The 15494-nt window shown below is 43.1% G+C and overlaps 1 protein-coding gene across 1 annotated transcript; it reads left to right on the forward strand.

Moving 5' to 3' along the window:
• The first annotated feature begins 6018 nt into the window (after window positions 1-6018).
• LOC120426244 (uncharacterized) lies at window positions 6019-13382 on the forward strand. Its single transcript, XM_052707084.1, has 4 exons — window positions 6019-6478; window positions 6909-6971; window positions 7034-7420; window positions 7479-13382. Exons 1-4 carry the CDS (start codon window positions 6019-6021, stop codon window positions 12221-12223), a joined length of 5655 nt encoding a protein of 1884 aa, XP_052563044.1. The 3' UTR covers window positions 12224-13382.
• The last annotated feature ends 2112 nt before the right edge of the window (window positions 13383-15494 follow it).

The following is a 15494-nucleotide window of genomic DNA, read 5'->3' on the forward strand; positions in this document are numbered from 1 at the left end:
TATTATTTAAAAAAAATGTCTATTTTTTAATGTTTATTGAAAAATTATAAAGCAAATCACATTTTCGAAACTTTCAATCCATCTGAATTTTCATTATTTATGAAGTTATACAATCAGGAGGTCCAAACATAATTATTACTAGAATTTGTAATTTCATGAAAAAACAGTAGATTTTTTGTAAACTATTTTGAATAATTTGTAAAATGTTTATTATTATAACTGTATTAAAGTTACACACGTCATCAAAGTCGCTTTAAAAAGACGTGAAAACTGCGACAAAATTCATTGATACTATTTAAATTTTTGACAGGAGTACATCGGTAGTGTTGCATAAAGTATTTTGTAATACTTTTTGCGTATTTTTTTTAATTTGGCTTGAAAAACTTTTTTTTCTTGTTTTCAATATATTTTGAAAAGTTTTACTAGTTAATTAAGACCAATGCTGATTTTATTTCAGGTTGTTGTCCCCCTTTCACAATTTTCCCAAAAAAAAAAGCCGTAAAACTTTGGGAACACATATTTTCGTAAATTCAATCATATTTTACAATGTTTTGAAATATAAAGCATTTTAATGTTTAAGAGACACATTTTTTTTTGAAAATTGTTGAAATTAGGCTAGAATTCCTCGACTCTGACCAGAGATGAGGGACAAAATCTTTTTTAAATAAAATTCGTTCTTGCAAAACTATAATGAAGAAAACGCCGATGAATAGTGTTATTTTTACAGTCTCAAAATTCCTATTTTTTCCTATGAAAATGAGTTTGAATCGGAAAACCGACTTCATTTTTGGATTTTTACAAAATTTCTACTAAGAAGATTTCGAACTAGGGGAACAGCATCTAATTTCAGCGTGCCTCAAATATTGTCATATCAGCACTTTGACATTCGATTACAGTTCATTAAAAGCGTTTTCAACTGAAATCGAGTGATAAATAGCTTATTAAGAAGTGAGCAAGCAAGTTTCTATCAAAAGTTGTGCAAAATTAGTTGTTTTAATAGTGAAAATCAGCAAATTAGATGGAGTTAGGAGCGAGTGCTTAACCTGCCAAACATACGAGAATTTCCCCTAGTTCCTAATAATTTAATATTTTTTATTGAAAGAGAAGTTTAGAATATCTTAAAATTTACAAGCATTTTTCGCTGTACTTCTACTTTAATTATTTGCTAATAAAGCTTATTTTTTCAAATTTTCAGAAGGAATGCTACAAAAAAAATATTTTTTTAATTTTAATTATTAAATCAAAAATTGAAACGGTAATACAAAATAAATAATATGATTTTATAAATCAAATAATTCTGCATAATAAAATATATTTATTTATTATAATTGCAACGTTTCAAATAAAAGGTTGAAAATAATACAAAATATATTTTTTTCGCAATTTAAAAATTTATCATGAAAGAGTAGCGCTTCTTTAAAAAATGTATTTAAAAAAAGGATAACTTGCCACAATTTTCCACTTAAAACTAAAAATCCGAGCCGCTGGCTCCTAAGATATAAAAAAATGTTGAAAATATTTTTTACTGCGCTTAGTTAGCTCTCATGTTTCCTCAGAAGATAATATGGAAACTTTTGGTTCAATTTACAATGCTTAAAAATGCTTTTACGAAATGTACCTGTTCTTTTAATTTTGTTTTGCAGAGGTGCTTTTTCTTCATGAAATGTTTTAAATTGCAGAAAAATACAATTTTGACGAAGAACTTCGTCTTAGGGCTCTATACAGGGTAGCAATCCAAAATTTCGCGGAGCGAAATGTAACGAAAAGAAAATAAACGCGACTGCAAGATTTGCAACAATAATATCTCAACTCCTGTTCAACACACGTAAAAGTGGTACCCACCAAACGAAAGGGGAGATTTCAAGCTTTCTTAATATACCTAATTAATGGCCATGAAATTTAGTTGAAGCACTTAAAAACTGAGTTTAAATTAATAAAACTGCTTCCACACAGCAAGCAAGCACGCACACAACACACACACGCGCACACTCTCTCTCTTGACTCCGCCCCCAAAGCCTTGCCTGCGTTTGGCCTTGACACAATTTGGCGATTTATTCCTTTTGTGCTGCTGCTTCGTCAAACGCCAAAACGATTTGATATAAAAGGAGGTGCCGATACAAAATCAAGTCAAATCAATTTTGGACGCCGACCTGGAAGGAGCTCCTGCTGCTGCTGATTCGGGACCTGCTGCTGCTGATTGCGGGACGGAACCAAGGAAGGACGCGCGGGGTGACGGATTTCACAGCTCGGCGAGCTGCCTTCACCCCGCTCCCCCAAACCGGTGACGCCGACCCGGACGGAGCTCCTGATGCAGCAGCAGCAGCAGCAGCAGAGAACAAGAAATGCACTCGGTGCAGCGGAGGAAGAAGCGGCCAAAGGATGAAAATCTGCGGGAGGAGAGGACGAATCTGCGGGAGGAGACCACCGTGTTGCACACTAAGCCGCAGCAGTAGAGGCGCGGGAGCCAACACTTGTGCTTGCCGTAATGGCCTACCACCAACCAACGGCCCTTTTCAGGGCCAATAATACCCTCACGAAAGAGTTATTCTCGAATATTCAAAAATCCTGGTAATGTGGAAAAAGTAAAATGAAGCACCCAGAATAGTGTTCAAAATGAATTAATTTTGTTACACTTGGATGGGTTCTCTCTCTCTCTCTCTCTCTCTCTCTCTCTCTCTCTCTCCACGACTTCGATTCCACGCCACGACTTCGATTCGGTGGGCTTGGGACGCGACGGAGTGTGTGTTCGTATGCACACGTCGCGGCCTCCAAATGTGATGCTATATTTCGTGCGCCGCGTTGAGCTTCCCGGTGAAGTTAAAACAGCCAGATCTGCTTAAAATGGCACTTTGCTGGCAGAAATCCATAACCAAGAGTTATTTCTTAAAATTGAAAAAAAATCAGCTTGCATTTCCGCGAAAGTAGTAAACACTCCCCGTTTGATGGTACACGCTGATTGGGTTCTACGCGTCGAGTTTCCCTTCCGCGGACGTTCGATTCAAGTACCTAAAATCGTCTCGGACTTAGCAAAGTTTAATCAACCCCGAGACCACTAAATCGACCAAAGCGCGCTTAAAATGGACGTCGGGCTGCCTCGGCAGCAGATGTAGCCAGTTTTGGGACTTCAGATAGTACTTTCCACAAAAGAGCAATCAATTAGCGTTCAGAATGTGCGTGCACACACAAACACACACCTGTTCGTTGGTACACGCTAAATGGAACTTAACAACTGAGCTTCCCCTCCACGGACGGGACATTCAAGTACCTAAATAGCCCTCAAAATTCTTTCTTAAAGATATCGTCCACCGTCGAATGAGCGTTTGCAGAAGCAGCGGTCACCACCAGGGGACCTCAAATCTGCGACGGTCAAAAATTCAAGCAGCTCGATTCAAACCTGCGACGCTAGGCGTCATAATGCTTCATAATTTAAGCGCTCTGCAGAGCAGAAGTGAAAGTACAGTCGACTCTCTGGTTGTCAATATCCAAGGGACCGTCGAGGAAGAAAATCATCAGTTTACAGAACGACCCAGCTATGGGAGAGAAACATGGCAACGTCCATCAAACAAAAACAAACTAATGTCAAATACCCTTCAAAGCTTCGTTTCGCCAAGAAAAATGTCTATGCAAGCCATGAGAAAGTGAAATTATTGACAACCGGAAGAGATTTTTAATGCAAACAGAATCCAAGGGACCGTCGAGGAAGAGATCCTTCAAGCAAGGGAAAATATCGAGGAATGAAGATAATTGAAGTATGCAGATTGAAGGGACTGAAGAATTCATCGATAGATGGAGAATTATTGATATCGAGAAGATCGACAGCCAGAGAGTCGACTGCAAGTGGTTGCAGTGGTTTTTTAAATGTTGTAAATATAATGATTAGGCTCAGTGAAAATTTACGCATAATAAATAATGTTAACCTTAATTTAGAATTGACAAGAATAACTCTTTCGTGAATATTTTTATGGCCCTGAAAAGGGCCGTTTGATTTTAAATAATTGAAGGAAAAGGAAATATTAATTTCCAGCACATTTAATCCGATCACCGCAGTTGTGCGGTCGGATGAAAACGAATGGAATTCTGGGGGAAATTAACATTTCCGTCCGAGGGTCAATGGGAGGCAGCCCAAATAATGGTGCAAAGTTGCCATGTACATCGTCCATTCTGCTGGCTTTGCTCGCTGCTCGTTGTTTGCTGCTTCGTTCCGTTCGAATGAGTTAAGAATGGCTTGCAAAGCAATCATATTTATGCGCCAGAATTGGGGACGCATGAACCGCCTACGTCAATGGAGACTCCACCCTCCAGCTCAAAATCTGGCTCGCGCGAAAGTATAAAAGAAAAATCCCAACGCAGAAGCCTCTTCATTCTATCCAGACCACCGACGAGTGAAGGTCGAACCGCGGAGCAGCAGCAGCAGCAGCACCAGCAGAGGAGAGCAGTAGAGAAGAAGAGCAACACTAGCAGAGGAGAGAAGAAGAGCAGCTTCAAGTGTTCTTTTCTTCACTCTCGTTCGGGCCAACAAGGAGCGTGCTTCGGTGCGGCGGAGGAATAAAAAGTAAAAGCTGCGGAAGGAGAAAGACCATCAAGTAATCTCACGAAAAGTGCGGGCGCACTAGATGCAGCAGGCCATGCAGACAGTCAGAACCACGCTGGAAATCAGCCGGAACTGTCCCGGATCAGTCGCGGATTGCATTGTAAATCCGCCGGCATACCGCTTATGAAATCAAACGGCCCTTTTCAGGGCCAACAAAACAATCACGAAAGAGTTATTCTTCAAATCTAAAACTGTTTAGTGTGCACTTGCTAAAAGCAAAACTGGGTAAAAATAAGTAAATGTTTTTAATTCCTTTATTTTAAATTTGATTTAGCTGCTTGTCATTTACTTTGACGTATTCACACACACACACACACACACACACACACACACACACACACACACACACATACACACACAGTAAAATTTGCAAGCCTACACACGCTGTCTCATCTTCCGCATTTAATCTAATTTTTATTAAAACAAATCATGACAAATTTTGGTCGCCTGAAGAATGTGGACTAAGAAAGAACAAAATTATAAAATATTTGACCATTTTTTGCCTTGGCTCAATTTTGCACACAATCAAAGCTCTTGAAAATTCTTTCCAGCAGGCAAAAAATTGTTGACATTTGACGACAAAAAGCCTTTCGTCAGATATTTGGTGGCACTAAAAAGGGTCAATTAATTACAAATTTGCCTTTCGCGTGCGACTAGCACATCGCCCAAGCAAAACGACGAGTGGCGAGACAAAATCTCTTCCTCGGAATCTGCCTTTCATCCTTGGTTATCCGGGCCGAGCACCGTGTAATCCCTTCTCACCTAATGGATGCTCGCAGATTGAAACCGAGTCTCTGCAAAGCACTAATACTTATGCGCCCGAAATGGGGACGTATGAACCGCCTACGTCAATCGAGACTCCACCCTCCAGCGCAAAATCTGGCTCGCGCGAAAGTATAAAAGAAAAATCCCAGCGCAGAAGCCTCTTCATTCTATCCAGACCACCGACGAGTGAAGGTCGAACCGCGGAGCAGCAGCAGCAGCAGCAACACCGACAGAGAAGAAGAGCAGCACCAGCAGAGCAGCAGAGGGGAAGAGCAGCACCAGCAGAGGAGTACACCGCTTATAAAATCAAACGGCCCTTTTCAGGGCCAACAAAACCCTCACGAAAGAGTAATTCTTCAATTTCAAATTGAATTGCCTGCCAAAAGGCCACATGGTCGGTTTGTGTGTGTGTGTGTGTGTGTGAGTGTGTGAGTGTGTGAGTGTGTGTGTGTGTGTGTGTGTGTGTGTGTGAGTGTGAGTGTGAGGGAGAGAGATGGGGGTAGAGAGAGAGGGAGGGAGAGAGAGAGGGAGGGAGAGAGATGGGGGGTAGAGAGAGAGGGAGGGAGAGAAAGAGAGGGAGAGAGTATATTTTTGCGTAACTATATAAGAAATATCGCCCGTAAAACTGCATACACTTTGCTCTTGGCATTCAGCTAGTGAGGATGTCACGACACCTGGCGGCGAAATACCTTGCGAGTCATCGCAAGCGGAAGCGTGAGGAGAGAGAGAGGGAGAACAGAGTGGTGGCGCCACTGAGGCAAGCTGAGGAGACGATTGCTGATCGTGATGAGGAGGAGGAGGGCGAGCAGGAGATGGAGATGGAGGAGGGAGAGCAGGAGATGGAGGAGGAAGAGGAGATCAAGGCACCGAAACCGCGGAGGCCTGCCAAGACGAGCGCTGAGCGCGTCAGGGAATTCCGCCAGCGGAAGAAACTGAAAGCGCAAGAGGAGGCCGAGCGAGGAGGTACAGTAGCGGCCGGTAACCCAGCAGCAACTGTGAATTTGGAGCCGATGCCCGGCCCGAGCACGGGGCCAGTACGGTTCTACCCACGACCTGACCCGGTTCAGATTCCATCGGGTTCTGGAAGGGGCACGTTCCAGGCCGATTCCGAGACATTTCTTGGTGAGTTTTTAGCAAATATGATAAACAACAGAACACAGATTTAATTATCAATCTTTTAAGACAAGATAACGCCAAACTGTGAAACTTTAACTACAATTTTTAACTTTCGCTAAATTCAACAAAATTTTATAACTTAGCAATATAATGCTGATCATGTTTGAAAGTTTTCACATTGCATGCACAATTTGTGTTCTTGAAATGAATTTTCTCTGTATAAAGCGGATGTTTTAACGTATGAATATGAATTTAGTTGGCAGAATAATTTAATTTTGTTCTTAAAACAAACACAGTTAATATAGCCAATAAAAATAATCTGTTTTAGAGTTTTAGCATGAGATAGGCATTTGTTCTACGCACTGTCTAACTTTGAATTTTGGGTTTAATATTATACAATCAAAAGCAACTATTTAGATCTTCCTGTATCTTACAGGAATCGTACCGACTCGTTCCGCTCTGAACGAGTCCTCTCAGGTATCAGTACCCAATAGTCAGGGTAAGTCTGGGTAGCTTAGGGAGGTCTTTCAATATTATCCCCAATTGTTTAATGTTTTGTAGAGACGGGTACGACTGCCACAGCTGGTGGCAAGCCAGATTGCGCGAAGGCCGACATTGCTTTTCACAAAAAGTTTACCGACAACAAACTGGGTGATTATTGCAATGTTTGTGAACGCATCTGGTTCAGCAATGACTTGAGGTCCATCACAAGCGATGGCGGGAGAGTGTTGGTCGAGGCAGGCCACTTTGAGTCAGTCGCGGGATTCAAGGTGTGCCAGACCTGCCACAACTCTCTGAGGAATGGAAAAGTACCCACTTTGTCCACATCGAACGGATTTACCTACCCGGAGAAGCCAGCGAACCTTCCACCACTGGATCCGATCACCGAGCGGTTGATTGCGCCAAGGCTGCCGTTCATGCAAATTCGTCGGCTCAGTCATGCGCGAGGTGAAAATTGTTTATCAACTTTGAATTTTGTAGTTGGTAACGTGCTTTGAAATTTTAGGAAGCTACACAATCATCGGGCAGATCATAAATGTCCCTGTTGATGTCAACGAGATGGTTCGGATGCTTCCGCGTCAATTGGAGGATGATTACGCCTTTAATGTTTGCATTAAAAAGCAATTGATCCACAAGTCTAACTACCTGCAGGGATATGTCAAGAAGTCTGTCGTTAAAGCATGGCTTCGCTATCTTATCAACACTCCGTTGTATAAGCGCGAAGGTATCGTTTTGGATGAAAGCCTCATAGAACCAGATGTACCAGAAGGTACTGACGGTGAGGAAATGGTTGAGCTGGAAGTATCGGAAGTCGTGGATGTCCCAAGAGATGTCCCAAGAATTCCCCAGCAGAACGACCAAATTGCACTTGACGTACTCGAAACTGAAGCGGAATTGTTCACAGGACAGCAACAGACCGTCTTATGGAACGAGGACATGAGTCTTAATATTGCTCCTGGTCAGAACCGAATGCCAACTTCCATCGTGTACGATCAGTATGCAGAAGAGCTTTCTTTTCCCGGAATCTACCAAGGAAAAATACGATCGTACAGGAAAGGGGTTCGCGTTACTCCTTACGATAAGGCTACCAGTGAAACTAGACGACGTGACCGGCGTGGAGCAAAGCCGACTCACATCCTGTACATGGGTGTTAAGATCATGCGTCTTCGGGTTCACGATGGAGTTTCGAGCTCCTTTAGGGTCCAAGGTACGAACAATGTGACCCGTGCTCAACTCAGTGACCCGCAGTTCATGCAGAGCCTTATCGAGAGGAACTTCGCGTGGCTGAAATCGATTCCGAACTCGGCATTGTACTGGCAGATACGGGAGAAAGATTTGTTCGCCATGATTCGACAGCTGGGAAAGCCAACGGTTTTCTTGACTATGAGTGCTAACGAGACTCACTGGCCCGAACTGCTGAAGATACTGTACAAGCTCTCGGATCAAGAGAACAGGATCGACTTGACAGAACCGATGGAGCAACTAACAGCACTTCAAAGAGCAGTATTGGTCAGTGAAGATCCAGTCACGTGCTGCCTCTATTTCAACAAGCTGATCGAAGTCATCCTCTTGATCTTGGGTTCGAAAACTCATAGTCCGTTCGGGAAGTACTACGTCGTCGATTACTTCAAACGGATTGAGTTCCAGCATCGCGGTAGTCCCCACTGCCATGCAGTGCTTTGGCTCGCCAACGATCCCAAGGAACCTGCTTCCGAGCACATGCCTGCTACTCTGGAACTGATCAACACCATCACTTCCATTAGATTCGAGGACCTTCCCACGCAGACGGCTACTAAGCAGGTTCATCGTTGCACGTTCACTTGCACAAAGCGAGGGGAAAAGCGCTGTCGGTTCAATATACCGTACTGGCCCATGAAGGAACAACGGGTCCTGCTTCCTCTTAAGGCTGACGACAGTCGTCGCAAAGAGTTGAAGAAACGCGCTGAGGAAATGCGTGATGTCCTGGCAACAATGGTATTCGATACGATTGAGGACTATCTGGCCCACTGCGAGTGTACATACGAGTACTACCTGGATGTAGTTCGTGCATCGCTGAAACAGCCTACGGTCTTCTACAAGCGCTCGATGGATGAAAAGGAACTGCGAACGAATCCGTTCAACGCATGGATTGCGGACAAGCTGCGTTCGAACATGGATCTCCAGTTTATTGTTGACGAAAAGAAACTTTGCCACTACCTGGTAGAGTACGTCAACAAGTCCAATCGTGGTGTTAGTGGATTGCACCGAGAGCTGATCCTCATGCAAGAGCAGAACCCCGAGATGGACTACGGCGAGATGCTGAAGAAGATCAGCCTGAAGATGCTTGGAGCCGTGGAGATGTGCGCTCAGGAAGCAGCCTGGTTCCTACTGCGATTGCCGATGTCCGAGGCAAGTAAGAAAGTTGAGTTCATTCCAACTGCGTGGCCCCAAGACCGGACAAGAAGCAGGAAGCACTTCAAGACCATGGATGCAGAAGGAGTTGGCGATGATTCGACTGATGTGTGGAACAAGAACATCATCGAGAAGTACGAAGAGCGTGAAGGCCTAGAAGACGTCTGCTTGGCTGAGTTCGTAGCTTGGTATTCTCAGGAAAGAGGTAAAAACAGCTACAAGAAAAGGACACAGCCAAGGGTGCTGCGTTGGCGCGGATTCGGTATGAGCGAGCTTACTGAGTATAAGCGCGAATCTGTTCTCCTGTTTCTGCCATTTCGTAATGAGGTGGTGGATGTTCTCGACCACAATAAGTTCCTCCAGTTGTACGATTTGCATGAGGAACAACTCTTGGCAAAGCGTAAGGAATACGACTGTGAGTTGAATATGGAGCAAACTGTCGAGGAGTATCTGCGCACTATTGCGAACTTGGAGGATGGAGCGGAGAACAACGCAGCAACCGAAAAGCACGACGAGCTGGTGCGGACAGTCATCATGCAGCCGAATAATGATGACTTTGAGCTGCTGCCCACAAGAGGTTTAAGATCTGTCATCAAGCAACGCACAAACGTGTTGTCGAAGGAGGCATATTGTGAGATGATGCGAGCTACGAATGCAGAGCAACGGGCATTGATTCTGCACGTAATCCATCTGATGCATTGCTACGAAGAGCACGAGCCGCTGCAGGTTTTCTTGACCGGTCCGGCAGGAAGCGGCAGAACCTTCGTATTGCGTGCGCTTATGGAAACGATCAATCGGTACAGCCAAACTCACAACTCCCGCGACAACGCGTATGTAGCTTCAGCTTCGACTGGAAAAGCAGCCAGCGCAATTGGTGGAACCACCCTGCACCACGCTTACCACATCACCATGTCTCGCCAGGCAACGAAGATGAATTTCGAAACGCTCCAGATGTACAGGAACGAGATGCAGAATATCAAGTTTCACATCATCGATGAGGTCAGCATGGTTGGCGCCCACACCCTGAATACCGCACACATACGCCTCCAGGATGTTTACATGATCTATGATGTTCCATATGGAGGTGTGAATGTGTTGGTGAGTGGAGATTTGATGCAGTTGCCCCCAGTCAATGCTCGCGCCGCGTTCAAGCCTCCGTCTAACACCATATGTGGCGCTGTGGTGTGGCAATCGTTGATGTTTCACGAGCTCAAACGGGTTATGCGTCAGGCGGATAAGCAGTTTTCGGACATTCTTACCAAGATTGGTAATGGGCTGAAACTGACCGCCGATGAAACCAAACTGATCGAGAGCCGTTTCTTCACAAAAGAGGATCTGAGCAAGGAGGACACTAGCGGGGCGGTACGACTGTTCCATCGGAACATTGACGTAACCAGCTACAACAACGAAGCGCTGAGAAACATTGACGGGCTAGATTACACAGCAGACGACACCTTTGTGGGATACAAGACTGCAGAGCAACTGGCAACTGCTCGTATCAAACTCTACAAGATGAGTCTGGCTGAAACGGCAGGTTTGCAGTATACAACTAAGTTCTGTCCTGGAATGCCTTACATGGTCACCACAAATGTCAATGTGGAAGATGGCATAGTGAATGGTGCAATTGGGGACTTGATGTATGTCGAAGAGGGCGTTGATGACTCAGAGGATCGCATCATGAGACTTTGGATCAAATTTGAAAACGCGCAGATCGGGATCATTGCGAGGAAAGAGGTGGAGCCTATGATACGCACCCGACCCGACATCTTGCAGTCAGATTGGACTCCAATCGTGAAGCGATCCGCAAACATCGATCTGGGTAACCGCATTAAATGCAAGCGCATACAGTTCCCGGTTGCACCAGCTAATGCTCTTACCATACACAAATCTCAAGGTGGAACCTTTGATAAGATTGTGTACGACTATGATAAGTCACAGGATCAGCAAATGGTGTACGTCGGTTTATCACGTGTGAAGTCGCTGCAGGGCCTCTTTTTGACCAACTCAAAGGGAGACTTCAAGTTCCACCATGCGAAAGGCTGTGACAGCCCAAAAATGCGAGAACTGCGTAACGAGTACAAGCGTTTGCAGAATAACCGTTTGCGCACCATTGTGGACGAAGTGGGTGAGGTCTTAGAGAGCAGCGGACCTGCCACCACGTTGATGACCATCAACGTACAGAGTTTGAGAGCCCACAAGTTGGATATAACCACCGATCCCATACTTCCCAAGGTTCACTTTCTAGCACTGAGTGAGACGTGGCTGGATGACCACTCCTCAGAGGAAATAGAAGGGTTTACCTGTATCATCCAATCGAAGCGGATTGGTGTGCGATCGGGAGGTGTTGCAATCTACCAGAATACGACCGATCCGGATACTACCTTGGCAGTCCCTCATACGCTTGAAGTGGTGGGCAACGAACGCGACCAAGAATTCGGCAAGGCAGAAAAGTACGGAGATATTTGTGCAGCAAAGGTGATGGTGATGGGTACTGAAGTACTGCTGGTATCAGTATACATCTCCCCAGGAACCACAACGAAGCAGAAAATATGGTTCCTTGCTCGCAATTTGATTCGTACTGCCTATGTGGATACGCCAATGGTGGTTACCGGAGACTTCAATCTTGACATCACCAAGCAGGATAGTGCTGACTTCGTGGGTTATATGCGAGAACATTTCATGCTGAGTTTGTGCAATGATACGAAGAAGACGACCACACTTGGTGGTACAGCTCTTGACCTTACGTTCACAAAGAACATGACGGCGGAGGTCACGCGGTACATTGCATATTTCTCTTATCATCGGCCGATGTTGTCTCTCCTAAGACCAGCAGCATCCGAACCATCTCAGGCGATCTGAACAGCTGTCCTCTGCGCATGACTGATTGCGCACAACTATAACCTGGATTTGACTACAACCTGGATTCGACTACAACAACTACAACCTGGATTTGACAACAGCATCTACACCTACAGAAGACAAAAATGAAACCGAAGAAGAAAATTTATTGTTAAATTCTAACCTCACTGACACTAACACACACTCACAATGAACTGTTCATTTATTAGATTAAGGTCAAATTGAATTCATTGTTACTATTGAGACATTGACACAACTACATAACCTCCTTCCCCTTACAATAATACACAAACACATAGGGATCCAATGAAATGTACATAATAGGTTAAGCTGAAGTGAACAGTGCATACTTTAAAACTATGTTATGTTACACTTAAATCCCCCCCCCCCCTCCTTTCCCACCACCCAATGATATTTCTCCCATTGATTAAATATTTAAACTCTTCTACACACACATACAATCACACATACACGTAAACATATACACACATACATACGAATTCACATAAATAACACCTCTACTAATTTCAACAAATCTACCGATCAAGATCTTTGCAGAGATCATCCATTTATTTTCAGATTTAAACCTACTATAACGATGACGATTGACAGGAAGGACGAGCGACAGGAAGGACGAATGACAGGAAGGACGAACATCCCAAAAACACCAAAGACGACAGCCCCAGGATCACCACTAATCAAATTTTCTTTTCAGGGCACTCAAAACAAACGGTCCTTTTCAGGACCACCAAATATCTCACGAAAGAGTTACTCATCGCAAATCAAACCAAAGCAAACTAATGAAATGCAACACAAAAAGAACAATCTGGAATTAATCTATTACTTTATTTCGTTCCAGATTAACCATCATACTTCCGTAAGGAAATTAGCGGACGGATATCTCACGACTGGCAGATTTTGAATCAATTCTAGATCTGCTCTCAGAATTTCATAAACATCTAGGACTATTGCACCGGAAATCACGAAAGAGTGATTCTCAAACAAATAATTGTTTATAAATAATTAAAATCCAACATTAAATCCCCCTTTCTGAATTTCATAAAATTAGTCAATGGACTAAATATGAAGGAATGCAAATCATAATTCTTAAAACTTTTCATATACGTTTGTGTCCGAAGTTCTTCGTCATTATGGTTATGCCTGTAGCATTACCACTGCACCTTTTTTTTATTTATATCACGAAATCCTAGAGCTTTAAATAAACAAAAAAATGCTACACATTAATTTTCCATTTGAAATTTTATTTTGATTTTGAAATATGTTCTAAATTTCTTAAAAATAATATTTTAATATACTAAAAACTTCGAAGCAGATGTTGTGGTATTATTTGGTTCTGAATAGTCCTGATCGAAACTCTCAACTTTGTTAAAGACTCTTAATCGACCAATAAATTCCCTCTCAATTTGCAGATTTTTTTGGAGAATTATTTATATTAATATTGTTATTTTGAGTCTTGTTTAATGTTTATTAAATGATATTTCATTAAATTTCAGCTTAATTTTAATTATCCATTTGATTTGCGGGTAATTTTTTTTTACTCTCAATATAACAGGAATTGTTTTGTGTTTAAAGAGGAATATCAGGCAAAATAAAATAATTCTGAAGCGACCAACATCCAACTACATATTCAAAGAATCTCATCCGACACTGCTCGTGTCGCACCGGAACTGACGCCAGCGAAAAGAAGCGCTTGTTCATGCATAAATTGTCTGCGCCGAAAGGACAGCCACAAACATGGTACATCTGGTCAAAACGATGAACTACACATGTCTGACTACCGGCGTCGAAAACACGCAGCTTCAGCAGACATCGTCCAATTCAAGCCGGCCCTTTTCTCTTCAAAGGTATTCGAACGTACGCGTCTCTTGTTCCAGCTTGAATCTCCAAACCTCCTAGAAAAATCAACCGAAAACTTTGAGCCAATCTGCAGCGCCCCCTGAATAGCGCGTGGCCATTAATTTGGAAACATTTCCAAAACCACCAACTCTCCACTTAAATTCAATTAAACCTCGTCAGCGCGGCCCCCAAAAATACCATCGTTTAGCTGTAAAAACGAGCAAAAAAAAAAAAAACGGTGCCACCAAAATCAAGGACCATTCTCACTTCAAAGCGGCATCCTTCGCCGAGTGGCCCCTAAAGGATGAGGGCGCAAATCTGCGTTCGGCAGGTCGTCAGCAACGTTGTCATCGTCCTCGGCGTGTCGTTTTCCGGGGGGCCACTTGTCCTAAATGGTCGCCCCGTGTAAAATTATATGAATAATTATCACATTTTTCAAGTGGCCACTTCAGCAGTTCCTTTTCTGCTGGCTGCTGTTGGTTGCTGCTGGGATGGTTAACCCTCGATTGCCAAAGAATTCAATGTTTTTGTTCAACGTTTTTCAATTCAGTTTCTAAGGAATTTGTTTTTTTTTAGTTCTGTGAGTGAACAAATGAGTAAGTGAGTGAGAGAGTGAGTGAGTGAGTGAATGATAAATTGAGTGAGTGTGTGAGTGAGTGAATGATAAATTGAGTGAGTGAGTGAGTGATAAAGTGAGTGAGTGAGGGATTGAGTGAATGAGTAAGTGAGTGAGATAATGGATGATTGAGTGAATGAGTGAGTGAGTGAGTGAGAGAGCGAGTAAGTGAGTTATGTAAGAGAATGGGTAAGCAAGAGAGCAAGTGAGTAAGTGAGTGGGCGAGTGAGTGAGTGTAAAAGAGAGTGAGTTGAGTGAGTGAGTGAGTGAATGAACGAGAAAGTGGGTGAATAAGTAAGTTAGTGAATAAGTAGGTGAAAGTGAAATTGCGTGAGTGAGTGAATGATAAAGTTAGCGAGTGAGTGAGTAAATGGGTGAATAAGTAAGTTAATGAGTAAAAAAGGTATATTTTTCCCATGACCCATGAAAAGTATCAGGGCCGCATTTACAAAGCGGATTCAGCGGCTGTTAACATGTTAAGGTTAATGTTAACATTCCATAGGTCGCCTTCCCTAAGGTGTCGTGGTAAGGTCCAGCTTGTGATAATAACATCATCTTCCCTATACTAAGCAAACCAATCCAGAAGGGAAAAGATCATCAAGTGAATGAGTGAGTGAGAAAATAGATGATTGAGTGAATGAGTGAGTAAGTGAGTGATTTAAGTAAGAGAGTGAGTAAGTCAGAAAGTGAGTTAGTAAGTAAGAGAGTAAGTGAGTATTTAAGTGGGTGAGTGAGTGTGTGAATGAGTGTAAGAGAGAGTGAGTGAGTGAGTGAATGAAAAATAATGAGTAAGTGAAT

Source organism: Culex pipiens, chromosome 2, assembly GCF_016801865.2.
Source record: "Culex pipiens pallens isolate TS chromosome 2, TS_CPP_V2, whole genome shotgun sequence".
In the NCBI taxonomy this organism is placed as follows: Eukaryota; Metazoa; Arthropoda; class Insecta; order Diptera; family Culicidae; genus Culex; species Culex pipiens.